Genomic DNA, 20,584 nt, shown 5'->3' with positions numbered 1-20,584 from the left:
ATCAAAATGTCTGATTTTTCTCTTGTTGTTGTGCCTCTCCTAGTTAATACAGGCTGCATGTGAGCTCTGTGTGTATCCAGGGTATGTATGTTCATACGGGGGGCTCAGCTTCTCTCCTGTACTGAGGACCTTCATGTGTTTTCCACCATGACGCTGTTGTCTCTGCCCTTCCAGAGACTAGACTAGATACTTTCTACCCTCTCCACACTGGAGAACCGTGTACAGCCCCCTCACTGCTGCCATCAAACACTCAGAGGAGGGAAGGCAAAGGTGCTCTGATGGCTTTGTAACATTTTTGCATCTAGATAAAGGGCTTACACACAGCAGAAGGTAGAAATTTTTTAATCTAGGCTGTTTATAAAGTTGCTTAACCTTGCGTTTAGAAAGCAAAAATATACTGTATATATAAAAAAGTTTCTGTCCAGAAGAATGGTATCGCTCATGGATCGGTCTGTGTGCAAACAAAAATGGACTAAACATGGCGTCACTCATGTGATCCCTGGCACTCAACTGTTCACAGGGGTGTAAGACATATTGGAGGTCACATGAATGGGGCACGTTTAGTAGCCAGCAATGTCCCTTTATGTAACAGGCGCCATATAATCCAGGATTATTATCTGCGTACTGCACGAATGTTAGTAATTTGTAAACTAGAAACTTGAGAAAATAAAAACAGGAATATCATCCATAACGTTAGAACCAGTGAGTGACCTGAACAGATTGCCTGGATGTAAAATGGAAGCAAACCTTATTATATATGAAAAGAAAAAGTTCCGCTCATCCCTCAGCGTCCTTGGACAGCAGGATCCACACCGTCACACGGTGCCCCCCTGGCCTGGTGGATACAAGTCCAAATACACAGTCATCTTCAGCGATCTCAGGCAGGAAGGGAAGTATAAAAAGTATTCCTTTATTTCTTTCGTTAAAAGAACATATTACAGGCAGTGGATGGTAAAAAAGCCGACACGTTAATCATGATTAAGACTCTTGAGTTGAAAGGTGTCAGATTTTTTACCATCCACTGCCTGTAATATGTTCTTCTAATGAAAGAAATAAAGGAATAAGTTTTATGCTTCCCTTCCTGCCTGACATTACTGTGTATTTAAACTTTATTATATCACTTGGCATGTGCTGTGATTCCTCCAGTATGAGGTGTTCGTCTGTCCGCAAAGTGGCTGTACGTTTTCTACATTACCAGACAATGTGGTTTATTGTCCAGTGCATCTAACATCACAAATAAGCTACATGTATCTTTTAAAACTCAAGACCGTTTGTGCCTACAGCTCCTATGCAGAGATATGTTTCCATGGTTACACATCCGGAGTGGTTTGGTCCTGCAGTCATCCTCCCTTCCATCACTACTTCTCAATAATCCATGGAAGTTAGTTAGGTCCAGGACCATACTACACAGGGCTTTTTTAGCTATCACCATGGAGCTGCGTAGATCTGCATAGGAGCTGTAGACACAAAATGATAGCTCTTTGATTAGGTCTATTTGCAATGATGCTTCACTCCGTATGGAACAAGAAAACGTATTTTAGAGACATTAACCTTTTACAGATGTAGAATTGCCCCCTTTTCATTTGTTCAGTTGTGTTAGTAGCTGCCATATTTGTCGTTTTTCAGCATCCAATGTCTCTTACTGGTTTCCTGTTCTATTTTTGCATAGGTTGTGACAAGAACTTGACCAGCAGAAAACAGACCAGACCAAAAATACTCCACCTATTCAGGATTTCCTGCCGTGCAGACTGTGAGCAGTGAAAAGTACAGAGAAAGCCCAGAACCCTCAGACGAGGGACGGCAGGGACTCACCTTCCCGGCTGCTCCGGGTACTTGTGTTTGCAATAAGCTTCCAACGATGCATAGACCTTCTCACGTAACGCCTCCACCTCCGAGGGGTTGGAGAGACCTTTAGAGTCTGCACAAAACAGCATCATAGCAGGTTAGATGACACTTCCAATATAACCGATTTTACTGCTCTATGAGATGCGCAGCTTCCGGATTGGGAAGGATTTCTCCTCAATCACAGAGAGAATCGCTCTTTTATCAGATCCATGCAAAGCAGGAGAGAAAGTGACCAGGACCTGCACATCAGTACAGCTGCACAGACGCTGAAGGTCCTGGCTAGCTGGAGGACTGTTCAGGTCATGTGATCAGTCACACTCCTGGGAGCATAAATGTGGTAAGGCATACCGTGTGTGGTAATATACCGGATTTTCCGGCGTATAAGACGACTTTTTAACCCCTAAAAATTGTCCCAAAAGTCGGGGGTCGTCTTATACGCCGGGTACGGGTGCACAGAGCGATCCTGGATGGTTCCCAGGGTCTGAAGGAGAGGAGACTCTCCTTCAGGCCCTGGGATCCATATTCATGTAAAAAAATAAAGAATAAAAAATATGGATATACTCACCCCTCCGACGGACCCTGGACCTCAGGGGTGCAAGCGTCTGCCTCCGTACCTAAGAATGCAGTGAGTGAAGGACCTTCGATGACGTCGCGGTCACATGAGCGGTCGTGTGACTGCGACGTCATCGCAGGTCCTTCACTCACTGCATTCTTAGGAACGGAGGCAGACGCTTGCACCGCTGAGGTCCAGGGTCCGTCGGAGGGGTGAGTATATCCATATATTTTTTTTTTTATTCTTTATTTTTTACATGAATATGGATCCCAGGGCCTGAAGGAGAATATCCCAAATTCCATATTTTATATGGAAAAGTTGGGGGTCGTCTTATACGCCCAGTCGTCTTATACACCAGAAAATATGGTATGTGAATAATATACTGACAACAGACCTGTGCCCTCCAAATTCTACCGTTTTCCCTATTTTCTGCTGTATAAACCCAGGATGCATCTTATGTCTGAAAACTAGAAAACGATGGAGGGAGGATCAGGATTTCACAATCTGCGAGTTAGCATAAAATAAAAGGTGAAAAGGAAAGAAATGAAACCTCAGATCTGTTTTGTGTAAATGTTGATACAATAAAACGAGGAGCTGATTGACATGATCTGATGCTGACTTGGCAGCAATCTCCATGTTGGCTGCATCGCCCGGGCTCTGGTGCCAGTAGAGATGGTGTAAGACCCCTTCCCTTCCTCCCTGTATCACACTCCATATTCGCGCTAGTTCTGCAGACGGCCATGGATTTATGTTCACGGTTTTTGGCCTCTATTAGTAAATTTTTACCTGGGTTGAATAAGACAATCGCTCGTAAACAGCCCAGCTCAGTCTTGTCCATTTGCATATCCCGCATTTTGGAGACCAGTTCTGTGAGGACCCTAAAAAAGATAAAGCGGCAGACGGATTACATATAGGATGGAATTTGTGATGATTTGTAGCACATGGAAAGATCTGTAGTGTGTGACCCAACACTCATTTGTCTATAAGAAAAAACAAATAGCAGATTGAAGTTTGTTTTCGTTTTCTATTTTACTGATTTTTGTTTCTAATTATTTCCATTATGATTGAGCTTTTTGTGTGGGGAACAAAACTTTTTAAAATATACAGATGTCATTCTGCAAATCAATTTCCCCTTCAAAAATAAAATTAAGATATACATATTTGGTATGGCCGTATGCCAAAAAGTTTAATCTCAGAAAGAAAAAGAGGTTTGTGATTTCCACGCTTGCTGATCAATGATGAGACATATATCCCAGATTGTCAAATGGATAGTGGCTAATTCTACGCGTTTCAAAGTACAAAATACTTCTTCATCAGGAAAAACCACAAGTTTAATCTATTAATACATATTACATTAAATGCTGAAGAAAAAAAGAAATTGGAAAAAATCTGCCCCCCCCCCCCCAAAAAAAAAATAAAAAAAATATCAAATTTGAGATTTTTTTTCAATGCTAAAATAAGTAACTAAAATAAACTGAATCAAAAAAAACAATGGTGCAATATTCTTTGCAATTTCACTGCGCTTGGATTTTTTTCTGTTTTTCCGTACATTGTATGGTAAAATAAATGGGGCCATTTAAAACTACAATTCTTCTCACAAAAAACCAAGCCGTAATACAACCATGTCAACGGAAAAGTAAAAAAGATACTGCTGTTGGAACAAGGGGAGAAAAAAACAAAACTGCAAAAAAAATGAAAAAATTCCTAGCCATTAAAGAGTTAAGAGGGGATTGCCCAGTAGAGGCCAACTCCTTTAAGAGGGAAGCAGAATGTGATGCTTTATGTATAGATACCAGCCTCTTATAGGAATTTAGATTTCTTTTTTTTTTTTGCAGAGATTTTAGTTCATAACACTATATAGATTTTTGCTGATCAATATATTATTAGATTTCTGTATCGTGGGAAACAAATGATTTTTCTTCCTAAACAATTCTGCCAGTTCCATCACTATATTAAGTCCTGATAACCCTCAAGTCACAAAATAACAAGTAATACTGTACCGGTCAAAAATTGCGCCAACTCCTGCACTGTGCGCACTGTTGCGGTGGACGTGCAGACCAGTAGCCAGAAGGATCCCATCTTTGACAGCTATTGATCGATGGGAGAAGGAGGCGATGAGGAGCTCATTCCAGCCTGCACACAGCCAAAAACATTTTATAAGACAGACAGTAACTCCACCACCGTGAGGAATAATTCCCGGCCCATCACACGAGCACCGCACCCCTGAGACACACTGATCCTAGCGCCTCATTCAGACGTTCTTGAATCACATACATGTTCGATCAGTATTTTACACAGGGCACATAGCCATTATAATCTATGGAACTGTTCTCATGACGATTTTTTTTTACGGTCTGTATGGTCACAATAAAATATTGCAGATGTCAGCTTTTGATCTGACCCACGGATCAAAATTATCTATACAAGTTTATGTGTCTGTGAAAAATCACTGATGCTCAAATTGCCAGTGATTAACATCGTAACGAATGGGAAAAGGTTTGCAATTTATTTATTTTCTCATAAGAGAAAATCATTGACCGAAATTACAGTAAAAACTGACACAGAGAAAACGGACATCTGAGTCTCATCTGGATTAAAAGAGGCATGAAAACTGACAACCACATTTGTGAGCCTGAACTACGCTCACAGCAGCTGTCTCTTCCCTTCCCCCGCTGTTGGCTGATACAGTGCCTTGCGAAAGTATTCGTCCCCCTGGAACTTTTCAACCTTTTCCCACATATCATGCTTCAAACATAAAGATACCAAATGAAAATTTTTGGTGAACAATCAACAAGTGGAACACAATTGTCAAGTTGAACGAAATGTATTGGTTATTTTACATTTTTGTGGAAATTCAAAAACTGAAAAGTGGGGCGTGCAATATTATTCGACCCCTTTTACTTTTAGTGCAGCAAACTCTCTCCAGAAGTTCATTGTGGATCTCTGAATGATCCAATGTTGTCCTAAATGCCTAATGATGATAAATATAATCCACCTGTGTGTAATCAAGTCTCCGTATAAATGCACCTGCTCTGTGATAGTCTTAGGGTTCTGTTTGAAGCACAGAGAGCATCATGAAGACCAAGGGACACAACAGGTAGGTCCATGATACAGTTGTGGAGAAGTTTAAAGCCGGATTTGGATATAAAATGATTTCCAAAACTTTTAACATCCCAAGGAGCACTGTGCAAGCGATCATATTGAAATGGAAGGAGTAGCATACCACTGCAAATCTACCAAGACCCGGCCGTCCCTCTAAACTGTCATTTCAAACAAGGAGAAGACTGGTCAGAGATGCAGCCAAGAGGCCCATGATCACTCTGGATGAACTGCAGAGATCTACAGCTGAGGTGGGACAGTCTGTCCATAGGACAACAATCGGTCGTACACTGCACAAATCTGGCCTTTATGGAAGAGTGGCAAGAAGAAAGCCATTTCTCAAAGATATCCATAAAAAGTGTTGTTTAAAGTTTGCAACAAGCCACCTGGGAGACACACCAAACATGTGGAAGAAGGTGCTCTAGTCAGATGAAACCAAAATCAAACTTTTTGGCAACAATGCCAAACGATATGCTTGGCGTAAAGGCAACACAGCTCATCAACCTGAACACACCATCCCCACTGTCAAACATGGTGGTGGCAGCATCATGGTTTGGGCCTGCTTTTATTCAGCAGGGACAGGGAAGATGGTTAAAATTGATGGGAAGATGGATGGAGCCAACTACAGGACCATTCTTGAAGAAAACCTGTTGGAGTCTGCAAAAGACCTGAGACTTGGACGGAGATTTGTCTTCCAACAAGACAATGATCTCAAACATAAAGCAAAATCTACAATGGAATGGTTCACAAATAAACGTATCCAGGTGTTAAAATGACCAAGTCCAGACCTCAATCCAATCGAAAATCTGTAGAAAGAGCTCAAAACCGCTGTTCACAAACGATCTCCATCAAACCTCACTGAGCTTGAGCTGTTTGCCAAGGAAGAATGGGCAAGAATTTCAGTCTCTCAATGTACAAAACTGATAGAGACATACCCCAAGCGACTTGCAGCTGTAATCGCAGCAAAACGTGGCGCAACAAAGTATTAAGTTAATGGGGCCGAATAATATTGCACGCCCCACTTTTCAGTTTTTTAATTTCCACAAAAATTTAAAATAATCAATACATTTCGTTCAACTTCACAATTTTGTGCCACTTGTTGTTGATTCTTCACCAAAAATTTACATTTGGTATCTTTATGTTTAAAGCATGATATGTGGGAAAAGGTTGAAAAGTTCCAGGGGTCGAATACTTTCGCAAGGCACTGTACAAAGCAGTATTGGAATACAGCAATATGCTGTTGTTCAAGAGGCTAGAAAACCTGGGTGACAAATCCTAGACTTGGTGACCTTACTTTGCTTTCCCTCAACTCAGCTGCCAGAAATGGCAGACTGGAAGTCTCAAATATCTTAAAAGAAGAGAACCCCTCAAGGACGTCTATTTACTGGAAGGTCTAGGTGACCCCATACATTTTTTTCAGGTTTTATTGAAAAATCATCCACAGTAATTCCTCCACAGATGAATAAAGTATCGATCATTTTTATCACATAGGGTCAGGTTGTTTATACAGAACGTCATGTGAAATTTAGGCTGAGCGAGACGCCTCTTCCCAGTCCTGCTTTTCAGCACGTTTCCCATGTCCGCTCCATTTTCCCTGAAGTGGCGTTTCATCTCCTATTAGAAGACGCATGAGTGGATTCAGCTGTACCGTTAGCTGAATGTTGGGCTGTTAATGTTTCATGTGCGGTCAATCCCTAGAGTCTGTTCCCAGCTCTCAATAATACATTAAGTCACTGGTAAAATCCTGCAGGGAGGTTATATAAAGCAGTGGGCTCCGTGTACTGGTGGAACTGGATCCAGGAACTGGTTTTACAATCCACCAACTGCCTCACAGAGTTATATCAAGGACCGTATATGTGGGTGCCACAAAGAAACTGATTAATCAGCATCAGCGACCCGACTTACCTGCACGGAGCAGTATTACTTGGTCGTCCAGTGGCAATTCTGAGAAGTGGGGGATTCGTTTTGCCCATTCAACCAAAGTGAAGAGCTGCTTGTCGGCTGCTTGGCAAATGTTGGTGACCGGATCGCTGGGCTGGAAATACCAAAAAGTCTGTTAATTATATAGTTTTCTATACCTTGCTGAAGCCTGGTGAGAGATTTCACTGCAGGACATTTGCAGAACTAGCTAAATTTGGAGAAATCTGCTGAAAATCTAAAGTCTGTCTTATACATAAGACTACCAGCAAATGTTACTAAAATAAGCGGGGTCTGCAGATAAATATCTTGTGTGTATGGTCTCCTTCCCACCCAATGTATGTGGGAACTATGGTATAAATGCTCATCCAGAGAGAAACGTGTGATACAAACAGATTACCGATGTGCAGACAAAGTTTCCATCTCCAGACCTATCAACATAGATGGGGATGAGACCTCGGAAAGATCTGTACAGCACATTTACTCATGCTGAACCGCACTTCACTATTTACTTTTACTGTCACCTCGCAGAAGAGGAGGAATTCCAGCGTGTCACCGTCCTGATAAATTATACAGCACCTCGCCTTTAGCTCAGTCACTGCAACTTCTAAAAATACACGACTGCGTGCTCCATACAAGCTGCACGCGTCTGTCAGTCCCCCGAACACAGAATATATTCCAATTATACTCGAGCCTTCAGACCTTCTCCATTGGCTCAAGACACAGAAACATAAACTGTCCTTGTCCTCTCCTAGCACCCCCGGGGGTGCTATCACCTCTGAGGACAAATGGATTGTTTTCTGCTTTGAACCTTCTTTTCTCCAACCTGGAAGGTTGGTTTGTATCCCCAAATAGGCAGATCGACTGTTCTTTACTGTGTATTGTGGCCTTTATGCTCCAGTCACAGCCTGAGCAAATGGGAAATCAGACTGCTGTGCAAGACAGGTACAAAGTCTACATTTCCCAAAGTCCACCACAGTGGGGTATTCCTTGTACAGACCATGAACTACCAGAGGAGGTGGGAGTTCCATGTACAGACCATGAACTACCAGAGGAGGTGGGCATTCCTTGTACAGGCCATGAACTACCAGAGGAGGTGGGCATTCCTTGTACAGGCCATGAACTACCAGAGGAGGTGGGTATTCCTTGTACAGACCATAAACTACCAGAGGAGGTGGGTATTCCTTGTACAGACCATGAACTACTAGAGGAGGTGGGCATTCCTTGTACAGACCATGAACTACCAGAGGAGGTGGGCATTCCTTATACAGAACATGAACTACTAGAGGAGGTGGGAGTTCCTTGTACAGACCATGAACTACCAGAGGAGGTGGCACTTTTCATTATATGATTAGCACAGGACATGTAATGAGAAGAATACCAATCCAGGAGCCAGACTCTAATTCATCTAAAATCACACACGCCACCCCATCAGCACCAGTGGTAAATTTCTATTCTTTGGTCTGTCAGTAACATATACAAAGAAAGCCAAATTATACCTTCAGATCTACAAACTAGGGTACCCTGATATCTAACATACTACCCTAAGTGCTACTTACAGAATTAGGGGTGAGGCCCATGTTGGCCTCAATGTAAGTTTCTGTTTTTGGCTCCACCGCCAGTTCGGCCTCCAGGATTTTCTCCACTGGCATGTCCTCATTGGCGCTGCTGGTGCACTCTACCTCGTTCTCATTGCGGTCTTTCCCTCGCTGCCTCTCCTCCTGCACAGCTGTGCGAAAAGTAACAGAGAAGATGCATGAGGAATAGTGAAGTGTGAAGAATATCAGACTATTAAATGGTAGCAAATATAACAGAAGAATGAAGAACCCCCCCAGGTGCTGATGATGCCCCCTAGTGGGGAGTCCTGAGCGTTACTGTACTGCAATGCAGAATATCACAGAGAATGCAAACCAGGAAAATGAGTGCAGACAGCAGGTGAGCGATCTCTCGGTGAGGACCCTCGGCTCGCTGACTCCCCTACTGCTCACCGGGAGTTCAGTGAGCATCTTTCTTGCATTATATTCTGGAGGAAGTGTGTCTAATTGCATTGAGCATTGTTCTTTGTACCATATGCTGTGACCGTTGTTGATGTTGCGATGCACGCAAGCCAAAGGCTGTTCACTTCTCGCACATATGAACCATGGGAAAATCCCAGCGCTGGCTGCCTTTCTGAAGACAATCAGCAAATTCCAGTCCTCCCAATTATTTAATAATATGATTACATTTTTGGAGCTGCAGTGCGCTCAAATGGGAGGTTTTTTTTTTGCCTGTTGGGAAATCGTCTGCAAAAGTTCACGGCCTGCTGATAGTATTGGGAAAAGCACGGAGAACAAACACTACATGCTGTAAGATCCAGGAAACAAAATGCAAGAGGGCAAAACTGCTTTCATGTAACCCAACGATCAAAGTTACCTGGTAGAAGAGTTAAAAGCTATAGTCGCCATGAAAATGCCCATAGAAAACTGACAACGTTTCTAAATACTTTGCTAATCTCTATTGGCTGTAAAGTTACCCAAAACCTGTAATGGCAGCAGAGAAAACCTTCATAACAGAACTGAAGTAAAAGCAATGTCGGACGAATCCACAGATATCAACAGTCTAATGCGTTTGGGAGCTCAGGAACATTAATTGTCGAGGGAGGTAAGGATCCGGCATGTGGAATTCAGACTGCAAATCCTTGTGTTCTCTGTAAAAAAAGTCATGGCCAGACATGTCCAACAGCAGCTGCCATACAGAATACAGGCGTGCTTGGCCAACAAGTGCTCCTGTGTCTGGGGGAGTCGGGTGAGATAGCCACAGGCCGATCCATCGTTCTGCTAACAGCTATCTGATGTGTGAGGGGCTTTAGTCGTCTGTCTACAGCTCATACACATGAGCTTTTTATCCCCCATGACACCACTTTTCCATGGCCAGCAGATGTGTCAGACTTTGTATAGTCTCTATCAGTTTCTAGAAGTCATGTGTCATCTGTCCAGATAAATAATGGAGGTTGGAATGATGCATGATTGGAGACATCTACAAGTATCATTGGATATCATATGTGATGAGACGATGGCCGGCGTATTAGGAGTTCATTGTTGGGATAATTTAAAACCTGATCATTTCTATCCATTGTGAAAGCACAAGTCCCAGCAGGTCATGATCATTCTATTAAGAGAAAAATGACCCTATCTGTGCAACTGTGCAAAACAATTTCCCTCTCATCACACAGAGATCACTTTATCACCAATGTATAACTACACAGAAGCGAATGCATTGACAGAGCTATGTACAAGAGACGAGTCATACAAGATCGGAAACCTGCCGCTGTTCATAACATGCCAATTAATATTCTATAATGACACTTTTTGTGCTTTCAGCTCTCAAAAAAAAACAAAAAAACCCACAACATATCATCCAACTCTCAATTACAGGTCAATATTCCCACATAGCATAAATTCAGAGTTTTTTCCTGCTGCTTTTTTTTTTTTTTTTTCAGTAAATCTGCAATGTTTAACAGTTCAAGCTAAACAAATGTGATTTCATGAAAATTCATGTTCACTGCGTTTAAAGATGCTGTTCATTCCCCAACCGACCCTCACCCCCATATGGGAAGCCTGAAATAAAAGATGCAATTGCACTTTTCACATATGTTAAGTGCAAAATCCCAGCATTTGTGTATTAAAAAATGCTTCAAAACAGCATTTAAAAAAAAGGAAAATATGTAAAAAGTTGCCGCAATAGTCAGATTTCTATTGCCGTTGTTATGGATGGTGGCTGGAAAAAAAAACAGCAGAGAAAGAAAAAGGTTTTTGCAACTGGGAACAAGTCCTAAAGGATATGGGCACACTTGCATTCATTTCATTTTTATTGTTAATTTGATTACTAAATGCTAAATTGATCTTTAGAAAAATAGTCATCATTCTCTAGTATTTTACAGCTGTAGGGTCTGTGCAACTCTGGCATATATCTGGCTTTGCTGCTGATTATGGCAGGATATCATGTTGCTCCTATGACATTAACCATGTTCCAAATTATTATGCAAATGATATTTTTCTCGGATTTTCCTACATGGTCGGTGCAAATGACAGTCAGTCTAATAAAAGTCATCACCCGTTAGAGTATACATCAAATTTTATTGAAGAAACCTCCCAGTGATAACAGTATAATCTCCAAAATGAATAAAAACTCAAAATGCACTGTTCCAAATTATTAGGCACAGTAGAATTTCTAAACAAGAACTGAACTGAAAATGCTCATTTGTGGAATTTGCAGCATTAGGAGGTCACATTCACTGAGCAAAAAAAAGCTATTTAACTCCAAAACATCCTAACAGGCCAAGTTACATGTTTACATAGGAACCCTTCTTTGATATCACCTTCACAATTTTTGCACCCATTGACCTTGTGAGTTTTTGGAGCGTTTCTGCTTGTATTTCTTTGCATGAAGTCAGACTAACCTCCCAGAGCTGCTGTTTTGATGTGAACTGCCTCCCACCCTCATAGATCTTTTGCTTGATGATACTCCAAAGGTTCTCTATAGGGTTGAGGTCAGGGGAAGATGGTGGCCACACCATGAGTTTATCTCCTTTTATGCCCATAGCAGCCAATGACTCAGAGGTATTCTTTGCAGCATGAGATGGTGCATTGTCATGCATGAAGATGATTTTGCTCCTGAAGGCACGTTTCTGCTTTTTATACCATGGAAGAAAGTTGTCAGTTAGAAACTCTATATACTTTGCAGAGGTCATTTTCACACCTTCAGGAACCTTAAAGGGCCCTACCAGCTGTTTCCCTATGATTCCAGCCCAAACCATGACTCCTCCACCTCCTTGCTGACGTCTCAGCCTTGTTGGGACATGGTGGCCATCCACTAACCATCCATCTGGATCATCCAGGGTTGCTTGACACTTATAGTAAACAAGAATGTTTGAAAGTTAGTCTTCATGTATGTCTGGGCCCACTGCAACCGTCTCTGCTTGTGAATACTGTTTAGGGGTGGCCGAATAGTAGGTTTATGCACTACAGCAAGCCTTTGAAGGATCCTACACCTTGAGGTTCGAGGAACTCCAGAGGCAGCAGCAGCAGCTTCAAATAACTGTTTGCTGGTTTGTAATGGTGTTTTGTCAGATGCTCTCTTAATCCAGTGAATTTGTCTGGCAGAAACCTTCCTCATTATGCCTTTATCTGCATGAACTGCTCTGCTGTTTTAGTCACAAATCTCTTCACAGTATGATAATCACTCTTAAGTTTTCGTGAAATATCTAATGTTTTCATACCTTGTCCAAGGCATTGCACTATTTAACGCTTTTTAGCAGCAGAGAGATCCTTTTTATTTCCCACATTGCTTGAAACCTGTGGTCTGCTTAATAATGTGGAACATCATTTTTAAGTAGTTTTCCTTTAATTAAAATCACCTGGAAAACTAATGATCACGTGTTTAAGATTGATTTCAGTGATCCATTGAGCCCTGAGACACAATACCCTCTATGAGTTTATTTGAAAAACAAAACAATTAAATCTTTCTGACACTTAAATCCAATTTGCATAATCATTTGGAACATGGTGTAGTTGCATAGGTTGAAAAAAGACCTAGGTCCATCAAGTTCAACTTTTCTCCACCAATTGTACCTTTTGTCACTAATTTAACTATAACCCACAATGTTATGTGTATCGAAGAAATGATCCAGCCTTTTTCTAAAAGCTGTTATCGTGTCAGCCATTACTACCTCTTGTGGTTGGCATTTCACAGTCTGACTGCTCTAACTGTAAAGAACCCTTTCCTATTTGGCTTCCGGTACTCGCCTTTCTTCCATCTGTAATGAGCGCACCCTGGTCCTTAGTATGGTCTTTGTAACGAAAAGGTTGTGTGCAAGTCCTCCGCACGGACCACAGATATATTTATACATATAAATGAGATCTCTGCTGATATAATCTGCTTTTTCCCTCTCTTCTCAATGTTAGAGATGTATCAAGGATAGAAGAAGGTGGTATAATTCAGATAAGAGACTAAAGAAGGGGAAAGCAACCAAGGCTTCACAGAGCCTTGTAATTAGGGAGGAAAGTGAGTGTGCAGGTCATGTAAGAACATAAACAGAAGTCAGCATCCAGGACAGATATCGCATGGGAAGGTGATGAAACCTTTCTCAGCATCGGCATCTGTGAGTACAAGAGACAGAAGACCCTTCATGGGGCAGTAGACCTGGGAATGACATAAAAGTGAGTGAAGACAGAAGGAACATGGCCACACAAACCTCACATCTTGCATCTGGGATCAACATAATTGCATGAAAAAGGGCTGAAAATGGGAGCAAGTTGTAAAAATGAAGGAATGGGTAAAGATTGGAAACAAACTTTCTGGAACTTTAACCGATTGTGGCTATTATCATGTAAAAATCATTTTAACTTGATGAAGGTGTGAGCAACTGTTGAAATGATCAATAGACTGTAAGCTTGTGAGCAGGGCCCTCATTCCTCTTGGTATCTGTTTTGATCTTTGATTATTGTTATGCTATAATGTCTATTGTCTGTACAAGTCCCCTCTATAGTGTAAAGTGCTGCGGAATCTGTCGGCGCTATAGAAATAAATTTATTATTATTATGGAGGAGACTTTATGATTGTGGAAGAGTATCACAATGCTGAATCCTTTTCTCATGTTTTATCATATTTCTACAATCTAATTTCTCTATTTTTCGCAGGTCTCTCTTTTCCAATAAACTTTGTACGCTGAAGCCGCTGAGAAATCTGGGAGCCACAACTTCCGCAGTGTCGCAGCAAGTATGATAGGAATGTGATAGGGCAAGGCCTTGGAAGCCGGCCACCTTCAGCAGAACACCGAGATCCTGCTGGTGTCTAGGAGTGAGAAGGGAATTCCGCGCAGATGCTTCCTCACAGGGGTTCTGTCAGGAATTAGCCTTATTATATTGTCACAGACCCCTAATGGGAAGTGACTCAATCCACTCTTATCGCCTATGAGACATGAGGAGCTGCAGTACAAACAAGCGTCTCAGTGTTAATTTACTGTGGCTGACAGCGCAGAGACCTATTCCCAGACGAAGATCCTTCATTTCGTTGCCCTCCAACCACAGGAGGGGACAAGAACAGTCAGTGTTATTCACAAAGCAAAAATGATGGAAATAGCAGAGAGTGGATATTACGGCTGCATAGAGAAAATAAATGGAGTTATCCAGCACCTCTGGCATCTGGAGGTGATAGGACTCGCTCACTTGCCACCTCTTGTGCGCAGCCACAGACACCTAACCTCACCTGATCGTGAAAGTCGCTAAGCAGGGCATCTACAACACCTTCCGCTGCAGAAGTGAGAGGCGCTGGATAACCCTTTACTTTCAGCGCAGTCCTTCAACTGCAACTCTGAATTTGATATTTTCTGCTGGCTGAGATTGGGGAAATGCCAGTCTTTAATAATTCCCCTTCAAGCGCCCACCAGAAAAGTTCCAACATTTGTTCCAAGGTCTAAGGGGTAACATTTCTCGTTGTGTAGAGTGACATACCGCTCCTGGCATGCCAATGTAAGGAGGCTTATGCGCCATACAATGTCCCTCTGGGAAATTTGCCTCTTCAGTGAGGAAGAGGATTTGAACTCTATAATGCCACCTGTTGGAAGCAGTCACTATCAACCCTTTAACGGGTCTTGCACTATGACTTAGGATAAAAGCCAAATCATAATCTCAATTTGCAATGACGAGGGGCAATACCCCAAAAAACTGTGCCTGCAAGTTGAGATTTGACTTTTATCCTAATTTACATTGCAAGACTTGTTAAAGGGTCGATAGTGACTTATAGGATCGCTGCTTCCAACAGGTGGCGCTATAGAGTTTAAGTCCTCCATCTCTGAAGAGGCAATTTGCATATAACATTTGTTCTAGACATTACTCTAATATCTGAGGCTGCATAAGGGTAAAAATAGAAAAGCCCTTGTTATTCAGTCAGGAATTGTGACTATTGCATCCTAGAAAACCTAAGCCCCATAAAACCAACAACCTGCAATGACAGTCTGGATCCCTGCACCACTCCTGACATGATGCTAGACACCGCATGTCTGCACAATGCTTCCTTCACTCCTGCCGCGTCCATTATTCAGCTGACACTGTGGTAGTGTACGCTCATGCTCAAGATCTGACTGGTGACACAAAGTAACCGCAAAGAGAAAAATAAAAGTCAGCAAGAAATTGTCATCCTTCCTCCTCCAGCAAACACATCCAACTCCCTCTCCTCCCACAGCAGGCAGCAGCTCTGGGCAATGTGGTCAGTATGAGAACAGCTTCCTGTTTCGCTCCACACTTCCAAGCCCATCGCCACTTTACTTCATAAGGCAGAAGCTTGGCTGCTGCACCCTAAAATAGGTGGGGGACAGCAGCCTGCATGTGACCTCCACAATGACTACCACAAACTCATGGCCCCTCATGTGACTGGGACCACAGACACAGGGAAAAAGCAGCTCCCACTCCAAAACTCAAGTCACAGGCGACCAGAGTGGATGAAGCCTGAGGCAGGGGAGCACCGTCCACAGCAGCAGGCCACATGGCCACTATGTGGCCCAGTGCTCCCACCCCCACCCATCATCACAAATTCAACAGTATCTCCAGGATGTAGACACCATGGAATAGAATGGTGTAATGGAGACGTTGTCTCTTTGATGCCCCATATATATATATTTCAATAACACATAGTGATAGGCAGAAAGTCCACACACATCACACGTGTGCCATGCCGTGGAATAGGTTGGTGCTATAGAAATAAAGTGATTTATAATAAAGATGCCTCCCCCTGTTCTGATAAGGAGTACCTACACGAGATTCTGTACAGACCACTGCTCCTTCTCCCTGAGTATAAAAGGAAAGGGGGGGAACTAGCATTTCTTTTCTAGAATATACCGTAATTTACTTCTTCACAGCAACAGAGCAGAGGGGTGAGGGCCGACCATCAGACTTCCCTGGGGCTGCAGTCTCAAGCTGTGCGATTTGTCAGACGTGGAGGTCATAATAATGATCAAGTTCAGTCACAGATTTCTCAGACAGTCGCATGTAATCTCCAGGTATTTATGCCGATAATTGCCAGTAAAATTATTATTACATTATAGTGCATTGTTAAACCTTATGACCACATAAAAAGAGGATTTTATAGCAGGTGTCCTTCCTGCACAGACACATCCAGATATCTGTCACTGGGGAAAAAAAGAAATGTGGCAAAAAAAGATGTTACAACCAGATATGGATCCTGAGACTGTAAGAGCCAGCACTCTAATAGAAGTGATTGAGGAATAATGTAAACCAGTCACATGACCACTAAAGCTCCCTGTTCCCCTGTATCACCCACTCTCCAAATGCAAGTTACATATACGGCAGTGACACCACACCACATTTTCTCAAAAAATTAGACAGGGTTTTATATTATTTTTGTTTCAAAAGATGGCTTAAGGTTTATTTTCAGTGGATATCTTATTTTTTCCCCCATGAGCAACAATCCACATTTATTCTTGAACAAAAAAATCAACATTTATTCAAATATAAGTATGTCATCACATCCTGGAACATCAACAGAACTCTCCAAACTCTGAATTCCATTGTTAAATTTCTTGCTATCCTATTCCCTTTTTGTACAACAATCTATTCTTTACACATGGTAACGAAGAACGATGGAGTTAGAATGATCCCTGATAGATCATTCTCTTCCCATACATGTCATGTTATCTGCAGCACATCTGCAGTTTACACCAGGTGATGAGCTAACGAGAACAATGGCCTTGATTCATTAAGGCTGGCGTTGGACAGTCTTAATGAACGGGGCCGCTGGAGTAAGGCCATGTGCACACGTTCAGTATTTTTCGCGTTTTTTTCGCTATAAAAACGTGATAAAAACGCGAAAAAACCGCTTACATATGCCTCCCATTATTTTAAGTGTATTCCGCATTTTTGGTGCAAATGTAGCCTTTTTTTCCGCGAAAAAATCGCATCGCGGAAAAAAAAGCAACATGTTCATTAAAATTCGGAATTGCGGGGATTCCGCACACCTAGGGGTCCATTGATCTGCTTACTTCCCGCACGGGGCTGTGCCCACCATGCGGGAAGTAAGCAGATTATGTGCGGTTGGTACCCAGGGTGGAGGAGAGGAGACTCTCCTCCACGCACTGGGCACCATATAAGTGGTCAAAAAATAAGAATTAAAATAAAAAATAGTCATATACTCACCCTCGATGTCTTCCCGCCTCCACTGCATGCTGTCGCTTCGGTTCCTGTAGCTGATGTGCGGTGAAGGACCTTGCCGATGACGTCACTGTCCTGTGATTGGTCGTGAGCGGTCATGTGACCGCTCACGTGACCGTGACGTCACGGAAGGTCCTGTGCGCACAGACCAGCTATAGGAAGAGGAACGGACGCCGCTGAGGAGATGTCTGGGTGAGTATAACCTTTTTTTTTATTTTTTTTATTATTTTTAAACATTCTATCTTTTACTATAGATGCTGCATAAGCTGCATCTATAGTAAAAAGTTGGTCACACTTGTCAAACAGTATGTTTGACAAGTGTGACCAACCTGTCAGTCAGTTTTCCAAGCGATGCTACAGATCGCTTGGAAAACTTTAGCATTCTGCAAGCTAATTACGCTTGCAGAATGCTAAAAAAACGCAAAAAAAAAACGCAAAAAAAAACGCAAAAAAAAAAATGCGGATTTCTTACAGAAAATTTCCGGTTTTCTTCAGGAAATTTCTGCAAGAAATCCGCAACGTGTGCACATACCCTTAGATGCGCCTAATTCATTAAAATGCTCACATCACAAATTAGGAATCTTATAAGTGCAGTGCGCCTCCGGCAGAAATATACATAAACATGTATATACAAACGCACCGCACATACATAGACGTGTATACATACACACACAACAAATACACTGTTCAAAATAATAAAGAGAACACTAAAATACCATATCCTGGATATCACTGAATGAAATATTCCGGTTACAAATCTTCATTCATTACATAATGGAATGCGTTGAGAACAATAAGACAATCATGATCCATGTAAATCAAAATTAATATCCCTACAATGCCTGGGCATGGTCCTAATGAGGCGGCGGATATTCTGAGGGATCTCATCCTAGACCTCGATTAAAGCATCAGTCAATTCCTAGGCAGTCTGTGGTGCAACATGGCGTTTGGTGGATGGAACAAGACATGATGTCCCAGATGTGCTCGATTAGATTCAGGTCTGGGGAACAGGCAGGCCTGTCCATAGAGTCAATGCCTTCATCATGCAGAAACTGTTGACACACTTCAACCACATGAGGCCTAACATTGTCATGCATCAGAAGGGCCCACTGCAACTGCATATGGTCTCACAAGGGTCTGAGGATCTCATCCCGGTACCTAATGGCAGCCAGGGTATGTCTAGCTAGCACATGGAAGGCTGCGCGGCCCTCCATAGAAATGCCTCCCCATTCCATTACTGACCCACTGCCAAACTGTGCTGAAGGATGTTGCAGTCAGCAGAACGTTCTCCATAGTATCCCCAGACTCTGTCACATGTGCTCAGTGTGAACCTGCTCTCATCCATGAAGAGCGCTAATGTCGGATCTACCAATCTTGGTGTTCTCTGGCAAATGCTCATCGCCCTGCACAGATTTGGGCTGTATGCACAACACTTTTTTGTGGACATTGGGCCCTCATACTACCCTCATTCAGTCTGTTTCTGATGGTTTGAACAGACATATGGATGTTGGTGGCCTGCTGGAGGTCATTTTGCAGGGCTCTGGCATTGGTCCTCCTGTTCAACCTTACACAAGGGAGAAGGTAGCGGTCCCCGCGTCTCCTGGTGTACTGGCCTGTCTCCTGGTATCTGCTCCATACTCTGGACAGTGCTACCAGACACAGCTACACTTATTTGCACAGCTCACATTGATGTGCCATCCTGGATGAGCTGCACTACTTGATTGAATAACTTCTGTAGGTTGTTGACACCGCATCATGCTACAGTACAGTACCTCTCTGGGTGAAAGCAATGACAAAACGCAAAAGTGACCAAAACAACAGCCAAAAAGGATGAGAAGAACAGAGAAATGGTCTGCGGTTACAACTTGCAGAATGACTACTTTATAGGGATTGTCTTGCTAATTGCCTATCATTTCTACCTGTTGTCTGTTCCATTTGCACAACAGCAGGAGAAATTAATTCACAATCAGTGTTTCTTAGTAACTGGACTTGTTTTCACAGAAGTGTGATTGGTTTGGAGTTACAGTGTGTTGTTTAAGTGTTCCCATTATTTTTTTTTTAAGCAGTGATAGATATATATACACACACTGCTCCACAAAATAAAGGGAACACTTAAACAACAGAATATAACTCCAAGTAAATCAAACTTCTGTTAAATCAAACTGTCCACTTAGGAAGCAACACTGTTATGGTTCTCAATGGCAAGAGAACATAGCCCAGCAAACATAGGTACTAGCTCTTGGAAGGATGGAAACTAAACTGACCATGAACTAAACCTGCCGCACAACTAACAGTAGCCGGGTAGCGTTGCCTACGTTTTTATCCCTAGACGCCCAGCGCCGGCCGGAGGACTAACTAATCCTGGCAGAGGAAAATATAGTCCTGGCTCACCTCTAGAGAAATTTCCCCGATAGGCAGACAGAGGCCCCCACATATATTGGCGGTGATTTTAGAAGAAATGACAAACGTAGTATGAAAATAGGTTTAGCAAAATTGAGGTCCGCTTACTAGATAGCAGGAAGACAGAAAGGGCACTTTCATGGTCAGCTGAAAACTCTATCAAAATACCATCCTGAAATTACTTTAAGACTCTAGTATTAACTCATAACATCAGAGTGGCAATTTCAGATCACAAGAGCTTTCCAGACACAGAAACGAAACTACAGCTGTGAACTGGAACAAAATGCAAAAACAAACGAGGACTAAAGTCCAACTTAGCTGGGAGTTGTCTAGCAGCAGGAACATGCACAGAAAGGCTTCTGATTACAATGTTGACCGGCATGGAAGTGACAGAGGAGCAAGGTTAAATAGCGACTCCCACATCCTGATGGAAACAGGTGAACAGAGGGGATGATGCACACCAGTTCAATTCCACCAGTGGCCACCGGGGGAGCCCAAAATCCAATTTCACAACACAACACTGTTTGACAATCAATTTCAGATGCTGTTGTGCAAATGGAATAGACAA

The 20,584-nt window shown here is 42.4% G+C and overlaps 1 protein-coding gene and 1 long non-coding RNA gene across 8 annotated transcripts in view; one reads left to right on the top strand and one right to left on the bottom strand.

The window, feature by feature from the left end:
* LOC143805432 (uncharacterized) overlaps positions 1-1,802 on the top strand; it is a 332,861-nt gene extending 331,059 nt beyond the window's left edge. Inside the window, exon 3 of the long non-coding RNA XR_013221241.1 lies at positions 1,670-1,802. This is a non-coding gene — a long non-coding RNA (uncharacterized LOC143805432). The remainder of the gene's footprint in view (positions 1-1,669) is intronic.
* Positions 1-20,584, bottom strand: part of RXRA (retinoid X receptor alpha) — a 293,199-nt gene that overhangs the window by 8,428 nt on the left and 264,187 nt on the right. For all 7 annotated transcript variants that reach the window (XM_077284768.1, XM_077284767.1, XM_077284770.1 and 4 more), the window contains 5 exons: positions 8,974-9,143; positions 7,403-7,532; positions 4,399-4,531; positions 3,185-3,276; positions 1,813-1,918 (listed from right to left, as the gene is read on the bottom strand). In XM_077284768.1, the coding sequence (XP_077140883.1) occupies positions 1,813-1,918; positions 3,185-3,276; positions 4,399-4,531; positions 7,403-7,532; positions 8,974-9,143 (631 nt within the window). The remainder of the gene's footprint in view (positions 1-1,812; positions 1,919-3,184; positions 3,277-4,398; positions 4,532-7,402; positions 7,533-8,973; positions 9,144-20,584) is intronic.

The sequence above is a fragment of the Ranitomeya variabilis genome, chromosome 2, assembly GCF_051348905.1.
Source record: "Ranitomeya variabilis isolate aRanVar5 chromosome 2, aRanVar5.hap1, whole genome shotgun sequence".
Taxonomy (NCBI): domain Eukaryota; kingdom Metazoa; phylum Chordata; class Amphibia; order Anura; family Dendrobatidae; genus Ranitomeya; species Ranitomeya variabilis.
This window is presented reverse-complemented; position numbering and strand designations above follow the sequence as displayed.